The sequence below is a fragment of the Otolemur garnettii genome, unplaced genomic scaffold (genome assembly GCF_000181295.1).
Source record: "Otolemur garnettii isolate 467f Iridium unplaced genomic scaffold, OtoGar3 scaffold00001, whole genome shotgun sequence".
Classification (NCBI taxonomy): domain Eukaryota; kingdom Metazoa; phylum Chordata; class Mammalia; order Primates; family Galagidae; genus Otolemur; species Otolemur garnettii.
The window spans coordinates 18,802,262-18,827,699 of NW_003852396.1; the positions used below are offsets into that span (position 1 = coordinate 18,802,262).

A 25,438-nucleotide genomic window follows, 5' to 3' on the forward strand; every position below is an offset into this window, starting at 1 on the left:
TTAAATGATCTTCCTTGGATTTATAGCTTGCCGAACTTCTTTCTGGGCTCAGCTCCCCGTCTTTGACTTCATAGATTCTGATTCCAACCAGTTTTTCTTCCTTTGTTCAGGAGCCTCTGACCAGGGTTGCTACCAGTCGGCCATCTTCCCAGAATGATCCATTTTCTCCTTTTCTAATTGGATACTAATAGCTTTCTGTTTTCTATTGAAATGTTATTTTTTCTTATCACATCATAGGAGTGTTTTAAAAATATTGACAAATATATTTGAGCAGATGTTTTCCTCATGTTATTTCTTATTTATGAGGTTTTTTTTTTTTTTTTTTGCTTCAGTAATTTTAAATTTTTATGTAGTTAAATCTCTCCTCTTTTATGGGAGAGATTTCTTCCATGTATTTTATGCTTAAAAATTTCTTTTCCATCAAGATGCTAAATAAGTATTAAAGGCCTTTTTGTAGATTTATGTTTTCTTCTAGGAGTTCAATTAAAAATAAAGAACAAACAGAACTTTCAAGAGTAGATTTATAAAAGTGTAAGAGGTTAAACCACAGTATGGGATATATTGAACCTTGGTCAAACAATTCAAATCCATATCTCAAAGGCCTTGTTCTGGCCATAATATTGGCCCTGTATATCTCAGGAAATTTTTTCCTTAATACTTTTCATAAAGCCACAGAAGCACTACTGTAACTGGACACACCCAATATCCAGGAACAGGGATCCCTTGCCTCTTTGCCATGGGGACCATTGTCAAGGTTGTTGATTTTCATCTTCTATTCCAATAAAATACTTCATAACCTATTTGTAACCCACTGCCATGAGAGGCCTCAATTTCGTTGAAAACCAAGCATTCTTTTGAGGAAATACCACATCTTAATAATTCAAAACTTTCAAAACAATTTTAAACGATAACAGCTCTAAGTCAGCCCTTTCTCCCCTCCATAAACAAACATAGTAAAATATAACTGGAAGTGATGTTTATGTAGAGAAAATGTTGAATCAATCCTAAGTCCTACATTTAAAGATAAACATTTGCAGATTATGGTACATAAATTATCATTAATAACTAATTAGTTATGACCCAACAATTTGATATAACACCACAGCTGTGAACCATATAGGAAAGCAAGTCATTATAAAGGTACAGGCACAAATTCAGGGTTAGAGTTGGGGCTGACTAAATATTAAAACAATGGAGGCATTCAAAGAAAGTGCACATCAATCTTTCAGGGCTGTGATAACAGGCCAATTACCTTTTCACTATCAGGAGTAAAAGTGAGTCTTTATAAGGCACCTTGTGTATTACCTTTTGTGATCCTAAAAGCCACTGGTTATTACTTGCTTATTCAAACTTCTTGCAGAGTTCACATTAGATGAAAGTACTATTGTGTGAACTGGGTGGAAAGTACATTTTTCATGTATTCTCAAAGAAGGGAACAACCTTCTCTGAGGTTATATATCCCTGTGATCTTGAATATCTGGAAGTAGAGTCAAGATAGTCATGGTGCCATTTGGTGAGTACCTAGTGAGTACCATACATTAGGTAAGTGCTTTATGCACTTTCTCTCTGTTTCCTTCAATCATCATCGGGCTCATAGTACTATCCCCACTTTCCAGATAAGTATGTGAAGAAATAGCAGAAAGTCAGCTAGGTATAGTGGCTCACACCTATAATCCTAGCATTCTGGGAGGCCAAGGCAGGTGGATAGCTTGAGCTCACGAATTCGAGATCAGCTTGAGCAAAAGTGAGATCCCATCTCTACTAAAAATAGAAAAATTAGCCAGGGATAGTGGCATATGCCTGTAGTCTCACCTACTCTGAAGGCTGAGGCAAGAGGATCTCTTGAGCTCGAGAGACTAAGGTTGCTGTGAGCTATGATGACACCACAGGACTCTGCTGGAGGTGACAGAGACTCTGTCTCAAAAGAAAAGAAAAGAAATAGCAGAAATTCACACAAGAGAGAATTTGGCTGAGCTAAATCTAAATTTAACTCTGTCTCATTGCACTCACTATGCTACCTCATAATAATTTCCTTCACTGTATAATTTTATAGTTTGTAAATTTGCTGGTATACAGAGAAAACTATTCAATATTATTATAAATGAGGAAGCTAGGTTTTGGAAATGTTAAGTGAATGCGGTACAAATAGGCATCTACTCCATTGAGCCCCCTTCTTAGGGACACAGTCCTGTAGGATTTATAATTAGGGCAAATGGGTTCTTACCATCATCCCTCCCCTAGAGCTGCCTATATCATATGTGAAGGCCTATACAGCATCCTCACCAAGTGACTAATTCTTTCCCACTGAAAGTTCAGTGTTAAAGAAGTCAGATTCTTCTTCTTGATTATTATAATGCCATGTCACATGTTCAGCAATGTAATTCACAACATGGTCTTATAGCCTTTTTCATCATCTAATTACTTTTAGGACTTTCCAAAATTCTGCCCTTAAGACCTCTTGGCCCATGCCTGAAATTCAATCCTCTTATGCTTACTTCTCAGAATCCTTGCCCCAGTAAACATATTTTCCCAATGAGAAGTATAGGCCACTATTTAAGGTTAAAAAAATGGTTTTATTCAAATTATACCTGGCAATATACTTGATGCCCAGCACCTGAGAATTTAGCACCCCAGCTTCCATCATTGACATGGCTTAATTCTATGTCCTGCTAATTTAGGTTATGGGGCTGGGTGCTCCCTTCCCCTTATGGCACAAGGAAATAGCAAGATGAGGTCTGGGAAATCTGAAATGTCTACAGATTTGTCCTTATCAGTGTATATGGCAGAGAGATGTAGGCCCAACAGCAAATTAAATATATGCCATAAATCCCTCCTCCTCTAATTTTAGACTCTTCCTTTTAGTTCTGGCTCAAGAAGAGGAAAATAAAAGCATTCAGCACTTTCTGTATTTTAGTGCTTTTCCTCTTCATTTGTACATTCTTGCTTTCAGGAGGAAATAATGGGAAAGCAAACATAAAGGAAATTTGGTCCTGATTATCTAGGAGCTAATATTCTAGAAAAAGGAATCCATATAAACCAATGATGACAGTACAATGAGGTGAGGGCTTGCCTTAGCCTGAAGGCTTTGAGGACAGTCTCTCTGGTAGGGAATTGAAAAACTCAATAAAGTGTAAGTCATTCTTGCTGTTTCCTCTAAAAGAAGGGAGTCATATTTCTTTGACCTTGTACCTTCAGATGCTGTACAGATGAATATCATTTACAATCACAGTCACAGTCATCACCATCTCTGTCTTGAGTATTTATTGTCTCTCATACAGGGCTGGGACTAGGATGAGGTCAGGAGCTGATGCCAGGTGCAAAATTTAGTGGAACATGAACAATTCAATAATCAAGACAGTAATATTTTAGTGCAACATTTTAGAAAATAAAAGCAATGAGAAAGAATTCATAATGAACAAGATATCAAACTTTTAAAGACAGATCAGTCTGGCATTGGTCTTAGGTACTGTAGGATAACGTAGAGATCCAAGATTTTGTCTGCTATAAGGCATATACGGCATCGTCATCAAAGGACTAATCCTTTGTCTATTGTTTTGAGTAGCAGAATCTAGTTGAGAAGATATGAAAAGGATATAAAAATAAACAACGTACTTGTTTTATTTTCACTCTTTTGATTGCAAGTAAGAAATCTGACCTTAACTCCTATAAGGGGACAGATTTTCACTAATATATAACTAATGTCATGTGGGAATGATCAAAGAAATTCAATAGCATGAGCCCTAATAGCCCACTATAAGAATAAACCCAGACTGTTGTTCTAATTAAAGGAATCTCTAGACATTTTAGCAATAAAATTCGGTAGAGCTTCACTCTGGTGCTCTGTAATTAGAGGACACAGCTACAGCTACGCTCTACATGTGTGCTCCTTTGCTTTATTTTACCGACTGATCGTTTCTGCCCCCTTATTTACATTCCGTAGGAAAATCCAATTGGTCTAATCCTTTTTTCCCCTCTCTGAGCCCTACCCTATAGTTAGTTGCAAGATGAAAGTCCTAATCCTGATCCAATAGTCTAAACTGCTGTGGCTAGGCAGGAGAAGAAACTGAGTTGGAGTCAAGCAGGGCAAATGAGAAGTAGCCTTTGCAAGCAAGGTAGTTTTCCTTAGAGTAGTATAGGTACAGCACCTCCTTCTCTAACTCACACCAGCATTGTGGATTAGCAATTAAAAATGACAAGGAAGCAGAACAAAGAGCAAGTGCTAATGGGGTTCACAGAAAAGAGAGATCACCAAGTGCCAGCCAGGGTATGCTAATTATATGCTATAAGAACCTGCAATTATAAAACCATAGATATGCAAATATATGCTGATGGCTCGGCAGATGACACTACAGAGCCATTTTTCTGTGGATCTTGATAAGTGGACAGCAAGAGGAATGATTTGTTTATAAATTCACTTAGAAATCACCTTAGTGTCTCCAACTACCCTTCCCCTCTTCTGGGGGCATCCAGAGAGTGAAGGAAGGCAGTAAGCACCTTGGTTGGATTTCCACATTCGTCGCCTTCTGACCTAGGCTGCTCTGGAGGCTTATAATAGAATCAACAAGGCTTTTCAGTTGTGATGGCTGATTCACACTGCCAAAAGTCATTTCCCCAAGGTTCTTTTTTACTGACAAAATGGGAAGTGATGGTGGCATCTGTTCCTGCCACCCAGTGACAGCTCATAAATTGGCATTTCTTGTCTGTCTGGCAGAGAGGTCACAGAGAATATAACTGCAGGGAAGTTACTGCTGACTGCCAGCATTAGGCCTTTGAGTCTTTGAGGAGCAGCTCATTGTGCCTGTGGGATGACTCTCCTAAGACTGCGGGCAGGAGTTGTGGTGGCCAGACTCAAATACAAAAGCAAGAAACTCTACTATGAAACCCATTCCTCTGAGGGCAGATGAACCATGTACACATGCTTTAAATAAGTACTTAAAGCTTATCAGTTCCTAACAAGCTTGGAGTTTTTGTCCTCTGGTATAGCCTATAAGAATTAATAATGGCCAAAAAAAATTAAATCTAGTTAAGAAATGCAAGAGAACTTTGGGCTCCCTTGAAAGAGTCAGATTTTTTTTTAATTTCTCTTGATGGAAAATGGTGACAAAATTACCCATTAATTCAAAGAAACATTTTTCAAGTACCTACTATGTGACACTCCTTCATTCAGATTGTGACCTGGATAGTCCTTATTGTAAATTGTACTGTACCCTAGTATATCATCTATAAATTATATGAGAGAATGCATGGCAGAATCCTAGGACTATTAGTCAGAAACCTTCAAATGTGAACCTCATTTTTATGACACCTGAAAGGGGATTTTCACTGATGTTTTTAATTTTGTAGTTTGATTGCAAGACCATGTCAATATTGCAAGTTTGTCAAGAGGTTTATTATGTTTGGGGATTTTTTCATCTATTCACCTTCTAAAATATCAAGCATTCTCACAATTAAGAAAAGAAACTGGATTTGATACGTGTACTCCTTAGGCAGTGATTGTAGAAAATATTGAGTAAATAAATAGAGAAGGAATGGAAGACAAAATTAAAGGTAAAAATGAAGCTCCAATGTCAGTAACTATATCTCTGTGTTGATAGGTCTTTGAATGATGAGTAATCGAGCTTAGGCATGTAATCAATCCATTGTGAAATGATTGTGGAAATGAAATATTTTTCTTTAATTTAGTTAAATACAATATAATTAGGAATTTTTTAAAGATGTGTGTTAACTGGCTTTAATTCTGAAAATTTGCCTCAAAAGATGGTGCTATGGAGGTGAAATGACCAAGAGAAAATTAGGAACATCATTGTCTTACTCTTAGTGTCATCACACTGAGAAAATCGAATCAACCCTCCGAGGCAGAATATGTTACAGACATTGACATCATCGCAAGACCATTTTATAACCTGAAAGAAGTCACTGATTTCTTTCCTCTCAGGTTTTGTGCTGGCAGTTTAGATCAAAGGCAATTTTATGTACAATAAATGTTTTTAAATAAAAAGCAATGTGTGCTCTTAAACAGTCATAAGTCTAAATTATATAGTAAGAGAATAGCATTCTTTATATTTTCCTATGTATATAAGCGGCTGTTAGATGGATTCCAAACATACTTAAATGTATTAATACTTATAGTAGATCCTATCTATAGTTATTTCTTTTATTATTTGCAATCTTAAATTTTGTAGGAGTACTTCTCAGATCTTGTTTATATAATTTTAAAAAATGACACTAACTAAAAAATGTTGATTTTTATCTACATATAAGAAATCCAGAGGTTGGTGATCCAGAGGCAGTATGGTATTACTCTATATATGCAGGCTCTATCCTCGTGCTCCCCTTTGTGTATTTGCCTTCATCCTCAAGAATGCTTCATGGTCCAAGATGACCTCTAGAGCTCCAGCCATCAGATCCAGCTTCCCTAACAGCAAAGGAAGGAAGCAGGAGGGAACAAAAGTGCAGGGATCCCAGCTCAGTCAGCTTCCCTGTACGTAGCTATCCCAGGAGTTCACAAAAGCCTTTTGCTCAAATCACATTGTACCAAACATTTTCATGTGGTCACATCTGCCCACAAGGGAGGCTGAAGAATGAAGTCTTTAAAGTGAATTGCAGAAAACTGAGTTTCTATTCATAAGAAATAAGGAGTAAATGCCATTGCTTTAGAATTTTGCTTTTGCATATGGTGAAATGCTCGCAGTTGCGCAGTGGTTCCTTGTGTGTGCTAACCATGTGTATCTTTCTCTTCCTCTTATATCACCAGGCCTCCGGAACCTGTTTACAGCACTGTGAACAAACTGTGTGATAAGCCTTCTTCTCCCAGGCACTATTCCCCTGTTGAGTGTGACAAAAGCTTCCTCCTGTCATCTCCCTACCCCCACTACCACCTAGGCCTGCTCCCTGACTCTGAGATGACCAGGTACTGCATGCGCTTCCTGCCTCATCTTCTCCAAATGCATGTGCTTCCAAGGGTGAAGGGGTAGAAGCCACCTCTGCTCACTTCTGTGACACAAAACATCTTCCCCGAGCTGGAGAGATGTTCTGTGCCCTTGTTGCGATCACGGAAATTGAGAACATTGCCTTTTTCCTTCATGTTGTGATCACGAAAGCTAAGATCACATGCTGCTTCACATGTTCTTGGTTCCCATACCTTAATAAGGTATTAATTATATTTTTCCAGAAGAATTAATTGTGGAACTAATTAGTGCCATTCCCCTCATACAGAAGAATGAAAGGGAAAGAACATGTATTGAGTATTTTTGAATAATATTTAATAAGTGCTTATTATGTTCCAGGCATGACATGGCCTGATTTAATGAAAATATTAAATGAATATCATCATTTGACTCTTTGAGATCTTAAGTGCCCCAAACTACATAATTAATTGTTTATATTGGATCTGACCACACAGAACATAAAAATTATGTTTACATAATATTATCATGCTAAGTGCATTTATATATATACACATATGTATGTATATATGTATACTCTTCTTTAATTTCTCCCATCTTATATAAATACAGGTTCAGAGAGGTAAAAGCATTGTCCTCAGTTCCACCTTACCAATAAACATGGAACCCAGATTAGACCTTAGAATGGATTTGTCTTTCCACAGCAACTTTATAAGCAAATTAGTATAAGCCTAAAATTTGGACATTATTCTGTGTTAATATTCTAAAGCATATGTATGATAACTAAATAACAAAACTTCCATGTTCATAGAGTAACCAAAGTCAGAGAGAAAGGAGAGGAAGCAAAATCGAATCCAGCGTTCCATATTGTGATGTTCCTACGCACGATGGGGTGTTTATATAATTATGTTTTCAGGCAGGGTATCTTCATAATATTGTCAGGGTTGAGCAAATATAGAATTTTGAATGATTTTAGGTGAAAATGGATATATCAAGAGGGTCTCCTTAAAACATCATCTTTATTTTTTGACATTTTCAAAGAATAAATTTAGAAGTCAATTACCGGTCTCTCTAGGGGAGTTAAATAACAAATTTTAAATTATATCTAGCATTTCCAAAAAATAAATGAGAAAACATATTTTTGACTATGTAATCAGCTGGGGCATTTTTATTAATTTGCAACAATTAAAGCCCAAGAGTTTTTCAGAATGCTTTCTGAATATTAATTAAATGAAAATATTATATTTTAAAAAATCATAAAAACGATTTTTTTTGAGACAGAGTCTCACTCTTCACCCTAAGTAGAGTGCCTTGGCATCATCATAGCCCAGAGTAACCTCAAACTCTTGGGCTCAACTTCCTAAGTAGCTATGGGAGGAGCTCATAGTCGCCTCAGACTCTTGCCTCAGCCTCCCAAGTAGCTATGGCCATAGGCACCCACCACTATTTCTAGCTAACATTTGTCTATTTTTAGTAGAGATGAGATCTCTCTGTTGCTCAGACTGGTCTTGAACTCCTGAGCTCTGGTGATACACTGGCCTCAGAGTCCTAAAGTGCTAGGATTACAAATATGAGTCTTGTGAATTATTTCTTTTAATTCTCACAATTACCTTATGAGGTACATGTTATCATTCTCTTTGTTTTACAAATGAGGAAATTGAGACTTGAAAAGATGCCTCATTTGCCCAAGGTCATCCACTAGCAAATAGCAGAGCTGAGACTCAAACCCAGGTGATGATGGTGGACCTGGCAGACCATTATCCCCCACATCTGCATAGACATGATGGCAGAGACATTTTTGCTCAGTGAAAAAATTCTCCAAAATTCTCTTTTTCTACCCTTTCTCTATCTTTATCCAGACTTCTCATCTCCTTCCTCTGGCTCTGGGTCAGTAAATCTTTTTTTTTTTTCACCCTGCACTCTTTTTTGGCTAAAATAACAGATACACTGGTGTCTTTTTACCTCACTGAGGATTTTGAAGCATCCTTCTAGAAAAACTCAAGAGTAAGTAGCTGATTGAGTCTGCCTTCTATATGGATGCAACAGATAATATTCTGTTCAGTTTTCTTCTGTAGTCTGCCTTATGGAAACCATAGGGGTTCTTTTTCATTTTTGAAATTAAAAAATATATATACTGTATAATATTGAGTATGTCTCTTTCAAATTACTCACCCTCAGCAACTCCCTATACATTGTATCTCTCTTGGGAATTCTATTTTCTATTTTTTCTAACTTTGTCCCTATCTTTTGCCTCCTTATTTTTTTTCTTTTTTCCATTCTTGTTCTTCATCTTATCTTTCCAGAAAAAAGTCATACACATATAAACATACACAAAAGTCATACACATAAAAGTCATACACATATATCCACCATTTTAGTGGCCTTGTCATCAGTACACTGATACTGAAAATCTTAATTTCATCCCAGTTTGCTCCTCCTCCATCCTTCTCCATCTTGGTAAATGGCACATACATCTATGCCATTGTTCAAGCCAGAAATTCAAGAGTCATCCTTACTTCCTTGTTTATTCTTACATCTACCATTCATTCCATCTTCAAATCCTATTGATTCTACCTCATATATTGCAAATCCATTCACTGCCCTTACTTCTGTTTCCACTACTTTCATCCAAGCCCCCATTATCTCACACCCATAATCGCCTCCTAACTGGTCTCACTACTTCTACTATTGTCCTCCCTCCTCAATGCAGCCTAAACGATCTGCTAAAAATACAGATCAGATTAGCATAAAATGCAAAGTCTTTAACAGCATCCAGGCTCTGCATGATCTAGCCTCTGCCTGCCTCTTAAGTTCTCATTTCACCTGTTCCTTGGCTGACCACATTATTCATATTAGCCTTCTTTTTATTCACAAAATGTATCAAATCTCTTCTGGTCTCAAGTGCATCACACATGCTTTTCCTTGGAACTGAAAAGCACTTCTTACACTTCTGGTCATCTTAGATCCAAGTTTAAATTGTGCCTTATTAGGTGCCCTATTATATATGTATATTCTCACTCTTTTTTCCCCATAAGACTCAAACAATTTATAACTGTACATTTGGATAATTTTCAAACCAAATGCCTATATTACACTCTATAAGCTCAGCAAGTGGAACGGTTTTTATTTTGTGTGCTATTATGTCCACAACACTTAACACAGTGCTTGGCCCTGTAAGAGCTCAGAATTTTTTAATGAATAAATAAACATAGAAATGAGATCAGCAGACAAGACAATCAAACTGATATCTATTTCAGGAACAAGTCATAGCTCAAGTTGTGCTTTGCCCAGTTCTTAGAAGGTATATAAAATTACTCCAAGAATGAATGAAACATTCACAGAAACAAGTGACAATAACTAGAACTCAATATGTATTACAAAATCACTTTAAACTATTTTTATGATTATTGTCTCCATTATTAGAGTCAGTGGGTAATAGTTCTTTATAAAGACTAAGTAATTCGTTTCAGACATTATTTATTTTCTCCAATAGAAAATACCTCTCCAAGCCAGTAATTCAGGAGAAAGAATTCTGGTTCCACCAGACACCATCATTGTGTCCTTGCATAACTCAAAGAATCATAAAAGTAGACAAGAATTTAGAATTAGACAAACGCTATCCAACTCTAGTAATATTGAGGAACTCAACCCACTCTTTTCATGGGTCTATGTTTTATTTTTACTAATGGTAAAATAAGAATATTTTGAGATCTTCTACCCTAAAAAGGACATTATGAGAATGTGTCTATCAATTCATTCAACCAAGATTTATCAACCACCAACAAAGTACAAGACACCATATTAAGATAACTTTTTCCAAAGATTTTCCTTCTCTTTCCAAAAAAAGACAACCAAAACTGTTGAATAAATGCTTTTTTTTAAGTTGCAGTTGTGATGATATGTATGTTTTCAGGGTTTTTGAAAAATTTCCACAGTTTATTCTGGAAGTATGCATATACTAATACACCAATTAGAGCCTCAGATTAGGATATGAACTAGCTCTAGGAAAGTTAGCGTGTAAAGCCATCCTTTCATTTATATCAGTTTAATTCTTAATAGGCATTCAGAAAAACAGAGGTAAGTTGTCAAAAGCAATCGGATTCAGTCTTCCATATTTTTTGAACCTCTGTGGGAATACCCAAGTTCTTCATTCTTCACATTAATAGCAAACATCTAGGGATAAATTAATTGTACACACAATTTACTTTGGTGAGATCATTTAAAAGAAAACAGAAGTTATAAGTTTTCCTTAAGAAAGCATTTTAAATTACTTGGCACAGTGCCTAAGGCTGCAGATTATGTTTAGAGTAATTGACTTTTTAGAGCTTATAAAAGCCAGAAATGGGCAGATCCTGAAATCAAACTAAAATTTGAAGCTCTATGAAAAGCAAATAGGATTGCTTATGGGAATCGTACTTATCTAGTACACTTCCTTTTCTTAAAAAAAAAAAAAGTAGTTTTTAATGTTGCAATTGGTTTCTCTACTTTGGGAGAATAAGTTATTCATCTTCTGAGATTTCTAGGGCAAGGAGAATAGTATTCTTGGCTGTTTTCTCAACACGAATGTCATATTTTCATTTGCCCTTTTACATGGATGGTTCTAATTATGTTATTTTGCAGTTGACAACAGAGACTGAGATAAACCAGATGAAGGCTAATTAAAATGTATTGGCAGATTTTGGATAGGAAATGAAATCTGATTCACTATATGATCACAAAACATTTTTGTTAATGCTTGTTGAAGAGATGAAGTATGGGACTTTATCTAAGTACCAGGCATTGTCCTGGATGCCAGGGATCAAAAGTAAATAAACATGGTCTCTTCCCTTCAGCAGCTCATAGATATTATAGAGAATTACTTACTGTGTGATAAATACCTGCTAAAGTATCTGCTAAAAGGCCTCAGTTTCTGTAATGTACCTAGTCTCTATCTATTAAACAAACAAAAAATAAATAAATAAATATAACAGTTTATTTGAGCAAAGAACAATTCATGAACCAGGCATCACTTAAAACCAAAAGAGGTTTAGAGAGCTCTGCAGAGAGCTTTTAAAGGCTGAACATAGAAGCAAAGTAGAAAAATCCCCTGACTGGCTAAAGCTAGGCATCTCCCTTGTTTGGGCATAATGTGATGAGACATTTGCCTTATTTGAATATGCTGTGATGAGGCATTTGCCTTACTTGGGCATAATCTAATGAGTCAGTGGCATGCAATTGGCTGAAACTTGGCTGCTTGTCATTGTGTAAAACACTCCTGTATTTTATACTCCTGGGTTAGGTTTTGGTTTGTTTATGTACAAATGAGATTGCAGTTCACCAAGTAGGAATTGAAAGTATGGAGACAGCCTCAAGCTATTGGCCTTCTGCTTATTTAATTTAACATAACTAAAATTAGACTAGTGTAAGAGTTAGTGATGGAAGCAAGCATGATCTTAAACTGTGCCTTCTGCACAGATGTGAATATACTCACAGAAATTTTTCCAACCTCATCTTGATTCACCAGTTCCTAATCATTTATAAGAAGCATTATCTATGGAAAAATGTAACCTCATTTTCTCATAGCTCATTCTGCTGGTCTGACTTCTAACAATTCTCTGCTGAAGTCAAAGAATCCATTTATAATTCACTGTCTTTATACAAATCATAATGTTGGCAGACTCAGCACACTATTAGTTTTAGGACACAGAGCAAGTTCTTTATCTCATAAGACCTAAATCATATGGCAAAGTTATAGTGAGCCCCTAACTAGGTACCTCAGGATGAGCTAAGAATGAATTTATATTAAAGGACTGTTATAAAAAAACTATTTCCATTCATAGCTACATGGTGAATCCAATGAATTGTGAACGGAAATAAGTGGTAAGGTGGTTGACAGTATGAAGAAGGCTGAGCAAGCTTGCCTGTACTCATATAGAGACATAAATATTTTAGAATATTGTTTTAAATATTGTAGAATTTTGTTTTAATTAAGGGATCAAAATTTACCTCTTAGAGGACAGAAATAAATCTTCCATTTCAACCCTTTAATTCAGTTCTGTAGACCTTCCGCTTATATGAAATTTAAAGGATTTTAAGTCAGCAGATGTGTGTATTCCAATTTTAATATTAAACCTATCTTTGGTAAGCTTTCTTTCCTTGAAAATTCACAGAAATTTTTTCTGGGAGTTTAATGATTTAACTGTTTCAAAACATGAATATTCAAAATCAAATATAAATGTCAGCCCTAATCTGTAGTAGAAGTGCATGTGCGTCTCTGGAGAGCAGAGGGGGAATCTCCTAACAATACTTATTCTTTTCTTGGAATTATCAGGAACACACTGGACTTATAAGTAGGATTAATGAAGAAATGTGTTCCAAGTAAAAGAAATAGCAAGAGTTAAATCTTATGGTATATAAAAATACAGTGTACTCTGGGACTAACAGTGTTATGTGTGACATGGGGTTATTGCGTGGGTGTCAAGGTTGGAGATAAAGGACACTGAAGATCATAGAGGGCCTTATTTGTCCAGCTAAGGATTTTGAACCTTTTCCTATAACCAGTGGGGAGCTGTAGGAGAGTTTTAAAGCTGAGCAAAGACGCAACCTCTGAGTGTTTTTAGAAAGATCACTTTGTCAGCTGTGTAGAAAGAGTTTGAGCCCAGGGAGACTAGTTAGTAGCTATCAAAGAGGAGGGTTGAAATGATGCAGCAAACTGAGACTATGAGATAAAGAGGTACAAATGGATTCAGAATTATTTATCAGTTAGAACAGGTGGTACTTAGTGACTGATTCAGGAGAAGAATTTTCTAGGTTGAATATTCACCTAGATGGTGATTCATTGCCTCCTTTTGGAAAGAGTGAGCACTCTTGTCCATAGTAAATACCCTGAAACATAGAACTGTTAAGAAGACAATGGAAGGGAGGGGAGGCAAAATATACTAGGTCTCTTATTTGACCTAGTAGCAATGTGATATCGTAGAGAAGCCAATGATCGGCTTCTAGGTTTGAAGACTTCCTTTTTGCCATACAAACTGCGTGCATTTTAGCTAAAGACTTCACTTCCCTTGAAGCCTCAATTCGCTCACCAGAATGACAACAATGATCACATCTGTGCTGTTCCCCTCATAGGATTGTTGTGATGAACAAGGGACATAAAGCAAATGAATTTTCATCTAGACACAAATCCACATTAGTCACAATTAAGTGTTCCCATATGTTTATTCTATCTTAAAACCTTGAACTCATGTATATTTACTTTTATTGCTATCACAAATCAGGCAGAAAATGTTTATCATCACAGGTAAATCCCTGAGGCTATAAGGAAGCTGTTGAAGTTAAGTCCTTCCATCATTTTTAACAGCCATCCTACTTGGCAAAGTCATGTATTTTCCCTTTTATTATAACTTTTTTATTGGCTCCTATGAAAGGTGGCATGTTTCTAAACCCACATGTGACTTAGTATTTATGTGAGATTACCTTTTTAAATCTACTCACGTAGTGGTATTTCTATCCCACAGATACTCTATGGAGCACAGATAGCGGCCAATATACATATGTACCTTATAGTTTCTAATAATCTCAGCAATTTCACAAAGTTGGGTTTGGATCTGGGCTCTACATCCAAGCTCATGTTCTTAAGGAGCCTTAATTGTTTCTGCCCTGCACACCAGAACTGTTCACTGTCCTCCAGATCACACATCTGCACTGACACCAGCCTGTAGATTCTGAAAGGAAATTTAAGCCTTGTTCACATAATTCAATCTGGGAAATAATACTATTAAAAAGAGAAAAAGGATGCTTAAGAAATCATTGACCTTCTTATGCCCTACAAAGGGTGATGTAATCTTAAATAATTCTTAATTTCATTTTTAATTAAAACCAGGAGAGGAAGTCCTGTGGGAAGTTTTTCTATGGTCTTTACTGACTTTTTTTGGGGGGGGGAGACAGAATCTCACTTTGTTGCCCCCAGTAGAGTGCTGTGGCATCACAGCTCACAGCAATGCAGCAGCCCATATAGCCTATGGCAAGGAGGAGTGAGAGTTATAAGAAATATCTGTAATGGAACACCCTGGTGAAAAGGGCATGGAGAGAGATTTAGCTCTCCTAACAAGCATGAGAGTTCGTGAGATGAGAGCAGTGGTGAATTGGCAGTCTCTACACCTGTGGGGTTGAGAGGCACGAGCTCAGCCTTATATTAGGCTGGAGGGGAAGGTAGTCAGGAAGCGTGCGCATCCTATCACGGACGCTTACTCTGACTCTGACTCCTCTCCTGCCTGCAGAACGCCAGCACAGCGTCTCTCTGCTGAAGATTACCAAGCTCTGCCAAAGACTAAGATCTATCTATGCTAAGAAGACTGCTTTACTCTCTCTAAGAGTCTCTCTCTCTCTCTCTCTCTCTCCAGCTAAAGTAGATAGCCCTCAAGCACCTAAGAGAAACTGTTCCTGAGCAAGGTAGCTTAGTGGTTTACGTCCGGATCCTACCTAAGCCGGCCCGAGACCTGACCGGTCCCAGGCCCTGACAAGTGGTGTCAGAAGCAGATCCTGACACAGCAACCTCTAACTCTTGGGCTTAAGTGATTCTCTTGCCTCAGCCTCCCAAGTACCTGGGACTACAGGCGCCTGCCACAACGCCCAGCTATTTTTCGTTGCAGTTGTCACTATTGTTTAGCTGGCCCGGGCCGGGTTCAAACCTACCAGCCTTGGTGTATGTGGCTGGCGCTGTAACCTCTGTACTATGGGTGCCGAGCCCTTCACTGCCTTTTTGAAGTAGGTGATCACTAACCCCAATTTGAATTAAGTAAAAATAAGGAAAGATTAATTGATTCCCACAAAGTCACAGAGGCCGCTCTTGCAACATTTGGTTTCACCTCTTTCCCCTGCCATGTAACATAGGCTGGTTCACATTGAAAGAAACACCCCTCCCTGTGACGTCAACGCATTCTCTAAATAGATGATTTAGTTACATGGCATTAATTCCTCCCGCCAGCTATGTTTTGGATAGTAGGAGGAAGATGTTCTGTCAGTAAGAATTCGAGACTTTCTGTTAAAAGTTTGTTGTAAAAAGTAATGACGGAAACAAGGGACTTGCCCTGTTTTAAGTTTTCCTTTACTCTGCCCAATGACCGTGCGCAAGTAGGTTGAGGGTGTGAGCTCAGTCAGGGTAAGACCTTGTAACAGCAGAGCGGGGAAATGAACCCACATCCGTCTCACTCTAACATTCCTGTTCTGTGAAGTTCAAATAACTCTTTGTGATGAAACGATCTAAATCTAATTGCTTTGCTTTTTTAAAAAGTAATAGTGAGTTAGTTTACTTCTCTGTCTGAACTCACATGAGTATTTCCCTTTACTTTTAGGATGCTTTTTGTGTTTTTGGAACAATCTTTGTCTTTAGTAACCACCATAATGAGAAGAAACAGAATAAGCACAACTTCAACAGGAGTCCTCTATAGAGAAAAAAATAGGTGTGAGAAAATGCTATGTAAAATCACCATAGCAACAAATTATAGGACTCAGGAAGAAACAAGATTGCAATTTTGAACTGTAACACCCACGGCTTTGACATTAATTAAAACCGCTATATGTATTGGGTGTTTTTAGGTGCAAGACGTTGTTTCAAAACTTTTACATGTGCTTGCTAACCTTATCATCTTAATCTCAGGGGCAGGCATGATCATTCCAATTTTATAGAAAGGTTGTGGTATATGATTTGACAAACAAATGGAAACGATAAAGCAAGATAGTTAAAAATGAAACCATTAGGACTTACCCTTAAATATTAAGTTCATATTAGAGCAGGATTTTTGTTTTGTTCACTCTCTTATTCTCCGTGCCAAAAATGGTATCTGACATGTAGTACTAATAGTAACGATGATAATGACAGTGACCACGGGGATAAAGATTGCACTCCCTTCCATATGTGTAATCTTATTACCTACCAGGCAGCACTTTAAACAACTTAATGCATTAATTCCCACGGCAAACCAGGAAGATAATGTGTTATTATTACCCCCATTTTACAGGTGATATAACTAAGGTCTAAAGAAGTTTGGTAACCTAAGATCACACAGGTAGGATTTCAACCTAAGTAGCCTGGCACCAGAATCTGAGATTTTTAAATGTATGCAATAAATACTTAGTGAATGTTGTCTTAGTCACACGTAATACTCTTCAGATATTGAATTCTGCTTGAGAAAAAAGTATACCCTGTTCAACTCTAATCAAAACCCTGCAGATGGATAGATGATAAACAGATGAGATGCAAGGTAAACATTTGATTAAGAAAGTAGACTCTCTAGAATCAGAGGGTTAGGGTTTGAATTCTGCCACTACAATTTTCTACCTGTCTAAACGTGAGCCAGCAACTTCTCTATAAAATGGCAATAATTTTAGGGTCTGCCTTTTCGGTTCTCTATGAGGATTTAATGAAATTACATGTAAAGAGCTATATGTGTGTTTATTAGGTGACATATTATGACCCCCTAAATAGATACCTCAGGAGAGGTGAGAATGAATTTATATTAAAGGACTAGTATAAAAGACTATTTCCATTCATAGCCTAATAGTGAATCCAATAAATTGTGTAGGGAGATGAATGATAGGATGATGGGCAGCCTGGAAAAGGTTATAGAGGCCTGCCTGTATTTATGTAGCAATATAAATTTTTTTAGAATGTAGAATTTTGTTTTAATTAAGGGATCAAAATGTACCTTTCAGAGCAAAGAAAATAAATCTTCCATTTCAACCCTTTAATTCAGTTCTGTAGACGTCCAGCTTAATTAAAGTTTAAAGGATCCCTTGGACAGGACTTTTTCAGTAGAGATGTGTGTTCCAAATTGAATACTGAAATCTAAGATCACTCTATTCCAGAGAAAATGAATATATTAGGGAGTAAAAGGAATTTTATGGTTGGCTTTTAAAAGGGAAGCATATACTGGGCCACTGATATGTCAGCCAGAGAGTTTATATACATTTTTAAAAGGCGGCCCTTTTTCTGGATGAAGGACACCTTGTGCCAGGACCTATGGCATCATGAACAGAGCCAAGACCAGATTTCAGGCCTAGCTCAGCTCCTTGACCAAGTATTCTCGTGAACACCCGCCTAACATAATGGATTAACCCAAATGAAGATGGGTATAAGGGGAAGAAATGAGAATTTTATGTTTTTTATGATTTCCATCTGCTTCTTTTCTTATATCTCTGGCATAACTACAAGGTTATTATTATTCTGTCAACTTACAAGTAAAAAATAACTAGACATTATTGTACATTCAGAGAGGGAGGGGTTCAAAGATTAGACTAAACAATTGAGTCCAAACTTTGTATTTTCCAGATGATAAAACTGTTGCTCAGATCACAAATCTCTCTGAAGTGAATATTACAGGGTAGGTATTTCTGAGAGTACGCAATCCAGATACAGCTGAACCCTGTTCTGAGGATGGTTAGGGACCACTGGGCCCAGAGGGTTTCTTCTGTGGATATAGTCAACAGCCTGTAATGTTGAATAAAAAAGTCCAGAAATTTATTGTAGATTGCCTACTTCAAGTATATCTGAATTTTAATTAGCTTTACCCTTATTTATATTGCATCTAGCCTGATTTCTCCTACAGATATGTATATATGGATTTGTACATGGAACGCGTGGCATTCACAGATTCTTCATGTAAAAGTCAAAGGTCAGGTGATAACCCAGTTTCCTTTCCCACTCTCCCTACTCTAACCAGCTATTTAATAAGTTCTTATTATTCTTGAAATCAACCAAAATTATATTAGTATAGGCCCTAGGCTACACTGAGGGAAAAAAACTATGAATTTAAAAAATAATAATAAAATAAAACACCTCAGACCAGCCAGATTCCCACGAGTCTAATTGCTAGAATTCTGTGACTTTTATTTTCCTCCTTGTAGGGTCCATCGTGGACTCAATGAGTTCTTCTATACAACCATTTCCATGCTTTTAAATGCAGCCCTTTTCTCATTGTTATCCCGTAGGAGTCCTCTCACTCACAACAATTCACTCACCCTCTCACCTTTGTCACTGTCCCAAGCCCTTAGAGTAATGTTATTTCAGACGACCATCCCCTACTTTCCTCCTGTTGTCCACACAGAAGCTCCATGCCTAGCCTAGGCTTCTAGGAGCTGGGCAGGGTCTGTCAGATTCAAGGTGAGAAGTCTTCCACCACTTTTACAAAGACATTTTTTGACAAAAACTTTTCCTATCCTGGACTGCTACTTCAGAGTTAGGAGTCTTGTGTTATGGCATTGAGATTGATCTCTCCCCTTCGACAGGCACCACAGGGAACCCATGTGTAATCACCTCTTCTCTCACCCACGGACTATGGCCGTTCCTATTTCACCTTCTATCTTCCAGAACAGCTCTGTTTCTGTGCCAGCCAGATTCCCTGTCCTGATTTTCATAATGGAGTCTTTCCCTCTGGGATCCTTGTGACCCATAAAAACAGCCTCTAATCCAGACTCTTGTCCCAGCAGAGACACAAAAAAAGACAGACACAGAGCAGAATTAACATTCAGTTTCAGGCGCATCAGACCTTTCTTGGAAGATGATCTACTTTTTAAAACCCTAAAGTTAAAATATTAGCACAGGAAGGATGAGGGTATGACTATGGGAAATCAGGATACTTATAAGTGAATACCTTGGCCAGTGAGGGAGGACTCAGGCCTCACTCTTGGCCTCCAGTAGATGGAGAACTGGTCAAAGGCCTCTAAGCCACAGCTCCACAGTACTAGCTGTTTTTCCTGAGTTCTCACCTAAACACATGGTGTTGCTTTCTTCTTTCCATTCTCTCTAAAAAGCCTTTTAATGCATCCCATGCTCTTGCTGTAGCTCACACTGAGCCCTCACTCATGGAATATCATGGGAACCTCTTTCTTTCCCTAGGTCAACAAGTAGAAATTCACTGGTGCTTAAAACTCAAGCTCTTTCTAGCCCCACATCTTCCCTCTTGTGTTATAATTGCCTTCAGACCTTTCCTTTCTTCTTGCTAGCTCTACAATCAGCCTCTAAGAGGGCTTACAAACAATCCTTACTTCTGCCGCATGCACTTCCATCTCATAATTCCCAGGGGAATAATGAGTCTCAAGAACAGCTGAAATCAATTTGCAAATTTTCCTCTAATAACTGTGTAACATGAAAACAAGCTTTTGGTCAGCTCTTTGAGGACAGGAACCATGCTGTGTGTCAACCATGTGGCACATGAACACATAGTAGGCATTTGGTGGAATGACAAATGGTGGGTGTTCACCTACAGCAATGATTTATGGTCTCGCAACTTGAAGGGAGAGTTTACATTTAGTGGTAGGTTTTCCTTAAATTCAAGGCAACACCTAGGAGAGTTGGTAAACAGAAAAAAGGCCTTCCAGATGAGTCAGATTTCACCCTTGATCTCTTGAGGGAAGGTGATATATACAGTTTCTTTTGGAATTTCTGATTGCTAAGTTAAGCCACGGAAACTGATTTTCATAAGCCCAACTATTAAGCATGTAACAGGTGGTATCCTCTTTTTATTATTGTCTATTTCATTTGTACTTAATCTATCAATACCAGATACTCTGGAGAAGCCTCATCATATGTGGATGCCTCTAATATGTATTAGAGGAGTTGGGTCATTGTAATGTACAGGGCTAGATTATCAACAGTGTGATCAAGTTACATAAGCAAAATTCTCAGAAGCGCCAATTGTCCCTGGAAAGGGTGATAAAACAAAAATCAATTCAACAAACTTAGAAAACAGAAAAGAAACAGATTAAGATATGCAGAAAGACTTCATTTTCAATGCTGGTCACTCTGAAAGTTTACTTAGCATGCTAAGTAAATGTCAGTGCTTGACAAGGTGAAGGTAATTACTATTCCCATTCTTTAAAGTTCTTTCAACCAACTATAAATCAAAAGAAAGGAAAAGAAAAATCTTTCAAATAAGCCTAAAGCTAGTAGTGTATCTTCTAAGAGGCCCTTAATCATTAATTATCAAATGCTTGACTAGAAAGAGTTAGAGAAAATTGCTTCCAAACACTTTTACAAAACTGAGAAAATAGCTCCAGAAAAATCAAGAGACTTAGACAACATCACACAGTCACATAAATAGTCTATGTGCACCATGTTTTCTCATGCACCAGCCTGTAATTTTAACTAACCCAATCTTCTAGAATGTTTCATCCTAAGAAAGGTTGCATATTATAGATGAAGCTGGATAAGAAATAGAATTGTTGCCACCAGGTAGCAGAACATTGATATACAAGGTTTGTATGAACCTACCTGTTTATTTCTCTTGAGTATATACCTAGGATTGGAACTACTGAGCCTAATGGGGGATTCTTAAACTTAGTTTTAAAACAAAATGTAAACATGGCTTGCAAACAATTAAAACAATTTTAAATTGTATGAAGTAAAAGATAATTTCTGTTCTGATCCCCTTTAACACTTCTATTTCTTACCCAGCTTCACCTATAATATGCAACGGTGCATCTTACAAGGGTACATGTGAAATTTACTAAAGGTAGAATATAAATGTCTTAACACAATAACTAAGAAAATGCCATGAAGGCTATGTTAGCCAGTTTGATGAAAATATTTCGAATTGTATATAAAACCAGCACATTGTACCCCATGACTGCATTAATGTACACAGTCATGATTTAATTAAAAAAAAAATCTAAAATCCAGAAACAACCCAAATACACATCAACTGATGAATGATAAATAACATGTGGCATATCCATATAATGGAATATTATTAACCAACAAAGGGAAAGTACTGATTCCTAGTACACCATAGATGAACTTTGAAGTGATAGTGCTACGTGAATAAAGGCATTCACAGAGCACCACACTTGGTATGATTCCAGTGATATTAAATGTCAGCAGAAGATAAATTTAAATTAGTGATTGCCTGGTGCTGGAGAGGGAGGGTATAGGAATTGAGAGTGAGTGATAATGGATATAGGATTTCTTGGAGGGATTATGAAAATCTTTTAAAATTAAACTGTAATAATAGGGCGGCGCCTGTGGCTCAAAGGAGTAGGGCACTGGCCCCATATACCAGAGGTGGCAGGTTCAAGCCTGGCCCCAGCCAAAAACTGAAAAAAAAAAAAAAAAGAAAGAAAGAAAAAAATAAAGTGTAATAATAGTTGCAACTATGTTAGCAAAATAAACCCACTGAATTATGGTCACACTTTAGGTGAATTTATGGTATATGAATTATATCTCAATAAGGCTTTTAAAAATTCCCATTTATCAGTTACATTTTTCACTTACTAACAGTAAAACTAATATATCATCATGTATTCATGTATTGACATCATGTATTGACATAAAATATTCAGATAAAAGGCATAGAAGCCCACTTAAAAGTTAGATGATTTGTTTATACAATGACAGATTATTCTAACAGTAAATTATCCATAAGATTTATAGGTCTTCACATTTTTGGTAAGACTAGGGCTTTCATTTGCTAAATACTTTTTCTTAGGTGTTCTGGAACATAATCTCTAATCCTAACAATAAATCTACACAGTAGGTATTTTTAATTATTTTTTACTGATAAAGACAATAGTTAGCCCCACTGAGATCTGAACCTAGTTTAATTTGCTGCTATGATCCCATAACCACCATCCCATTATATAAAAATTATCCTTAACACTTTCCATCCCCGTCTCCCTTTCCCTATGCCCCATTCACTGTTTAGAGAACCGAAGCCCAAATTCTGCTACCATCCAGGTACTGAAATCATTTTTACCAAGGTCACCAAGATTCTTTGCTTCTAATACAGTGGAAACTTCTTAGTCCCTATTAAATTATATTTTTCTATATACTTGCCTATGTTGGTTGCTTCTTCCTAAAACCTTTTTTTTGTTTTTTTTTTGAGACAGAGTTTTACTATGTTGCCTGGTAGAGGGCCGTGGCATCACAGCTCACAGCAGCCTCCAACTCTTCGGCTTACGTGTTGGAGGTTGCTGTGACATCTCAGCCTCCCAAGTAGCTGGGACTACAGGTGCTCACCACAACACCCGGCTATATTTTGGTTGTACTTGTCCTTGTTGTTTGGCAGGCCTGGGCTGGGTTCAAACCTGCCAGCTCTGGTATAGCTAGTGCCCTAGCCACTGAGCCTGAATCCCTTTTTTATAACTTACACAATGCCACTGCCAGGCTCATGGTCTTCCTTGATTCTCAGACATTCTCTTCTCTGTCCTTAGACATCCCCTTATCCTGTATTTGTCTGTTTCACCCAGTGATGCCTTCTCTTCCTACTCTGGCCACCCTCCCTGGTGGAATACATCCTCCATTCACAGATTTAGTTCTAAACTATATGCCTATGTCTTTCATCTCCATATTTGTGAACAGATCTCACCTCGGCTTCAGAATCACCATCTAAATACCTACTGGACATCTGTCTTCAAGTGCCCTACGGCACATCATAAAGTATGATCATCATATTTACCTTCCAGATTGTTATCTCCTATTAAAACCATTATCTTAACAAACATTAACAGTATGGTGTAGCATTTAAGTGTGTGTACTTGGGTTCACATCCTGCCTCTACTCCTCAATAGCTGTGCAACATCTTTATGCCTTAACCATAAAATGAGAATAATAAAAATATCCACCTCATAAAGTCATTGTGAATACTAATAAATTTTTTACATGAAAAGCACTTGGCGATAGTGAGCTAAATATCTCTCTGGTTATAACATCAAGATGTTTTCCTAGATTCCTCTGACTTATGCACCTTACGTTGATCTCTAAGCATCCTATCCATATATCTTTAACACCTATCTGCCGTCTTTCCATATTACCTCCATTGTAGATCCAGCTAGAATCATTGCTCACCTGCAGCCCTCACCAGCTGGTTTTTGCCACAATCTCTATGCATCTTGAATTCATTCCCCACATTATAGTCCATGGACAGCCTTCTGAAATACAACTCTGATTTTAACTGCCCTGATCAGTTCGCCACTTCCCACATCCCTGCCTTTCAGTCATTTCAGTTCTCCTTTCAGTTCACAGAGGGAAAAAGTCTCTCTTACTTTAAGGTCCTCGCTATGCTTCTCCCATTTTTGAATTGCTCCTGCCTCTCTTAATAGGTGCATATCCCCATTCACCTGGCCATCCCAATGCCAACTCCCTGACATTGGTCCGTAACTGTTAATAAACCCAAGAACTGTGTCTTCTGTAGTGCTACCAGAAACCCCTCCCTGATATCCCCAGCCCTGGCCGAAAGTGGCCCCCTCTATCCTCCCAAAGTTATAGAATTTAGCCTACTTTATTATTATTATTATTATCATTATTGTTTGATTTCTTTGTCTTATCAACTAGAGCCTCTTGAACTCAAGGGCTTTAATCATTACTTCTATCCCTGGTGCCCAGCAGTGTGCCTCGAAAGTATTAAGTTATTGATTGTTAAGGTAATAAAATAAAAATATTAACAACTTAATTTATTTATTCCAATAAATATTTAGAGAGCCATATATCTGGTGAGGCTGTGACAGGCTCTGTGCTTTGCACTGGGAACACAAAGATATATTTGACATAGGTTTTTCCCAAAGAGACACCCATCCTAATAGAAAACACCACAATAGATAGGAAAACAGTTAGAATTGTATACACTAGGTGGTATGTATGTGCTATGAAGGTATTAAAAAAGGAATATGTTAACTTCTTAACATGATTACAATGAGAGTAAAGTTAAGGGATGTGTGCACACACACAGAGTGATTGACTCTCAGAAATCAGAAGTTAAGTGACTGCATTCAATTTGAAATAAAGAGACTTTTCTGGGATAAAACTATATTCCTCCCTGCTTTGCTCTTTCCACTATTTAAATTGTGTTGTTAGACTCTTACCCACCTTTCAGCAAAGCCACAATCATACCATAAATCATTCTATTCTATATAATCCCAGCACTCTAGACAGTCTCTTAGTGTTTTCCAAAATTCAAGTCAGTAGGCTTTGCTGGTTCCCAGCCAGATTTTTACTGGTCTGGGACAAAAGGAAGGACAAGGAGGACTTTGCAGTATACATACACACAGATCAGCAGTGGGTTGCCTATTGTTCTTCCTGGGGAAGAATCCTTCCTGAGAGACTTTGCAGTATACATACACACAGATCAGCAGTGGGTTGCCTACTGTTCTTCCTGGGGAAGAATCCTTCCTGAGAGTATAATCTACCTCTAATTTTTATGTTAAAATATTTTATTTTGTAAACTTATGGTGATGATAGCTATTGGATATCATATTCGTAGCCTCTATTTTGCAAATTAAAAGTTAGTGTGTTTTCAGAATTGTGTATTTATTCTGTCACTCTGTGCTCTTGGTGGAGCTCCCAGATTGACTGGCACTCTTTCTGCAGTACCTTTGCTAGGATTTCTGATTGTGTCCACCCTACAGTTGGAACTGTACATCCTCTCTGTAGATTGGATCTAGGCTTTTCAGCCTGTAGACCAGAGACAATCTAATAGAGATTGTTAAATACCCAAACAAGGCAGATATTACATATGACAACCAGGTGTAAATGTGATGGTTATCATATATACAAGCCTTCACCA

The 25,438-nt window shown here is 37.4% G+C and overlaps 1 protein-coding gene across 4 annotated transcripts in view; it reads left to right on the plus strand.

The window, feature by feature from the left end:
• The window catches only part of DLG2 (discs large MAGUK scaffold protein 2), a 2,018,366-nt gene that overhangs the window by 1,565,415 nt on the left and 427,513 nt on the right, over nucleotides 1–25,438 (plus strand). For 3 of the 4 annotated variants that reach the window (XM_023511782.1, XM_023511784.1, XM_003780855.3), the window contains one exon: nucleotides 6,755–6,910. The exons of the other annotated variant lie outside the window; for it this stretch is intronic. In XM_023511782.1, coding sequence (XP_023367550.1) covers nucleotides 6,755–6,910 — 156 coding nt within the window. The remainder of the gene's footprint in view (nucleotides 1–6,754; nucleotides 6,911–25,438) is intronic. 4 annotated transcript variants of the gene reach the window in all.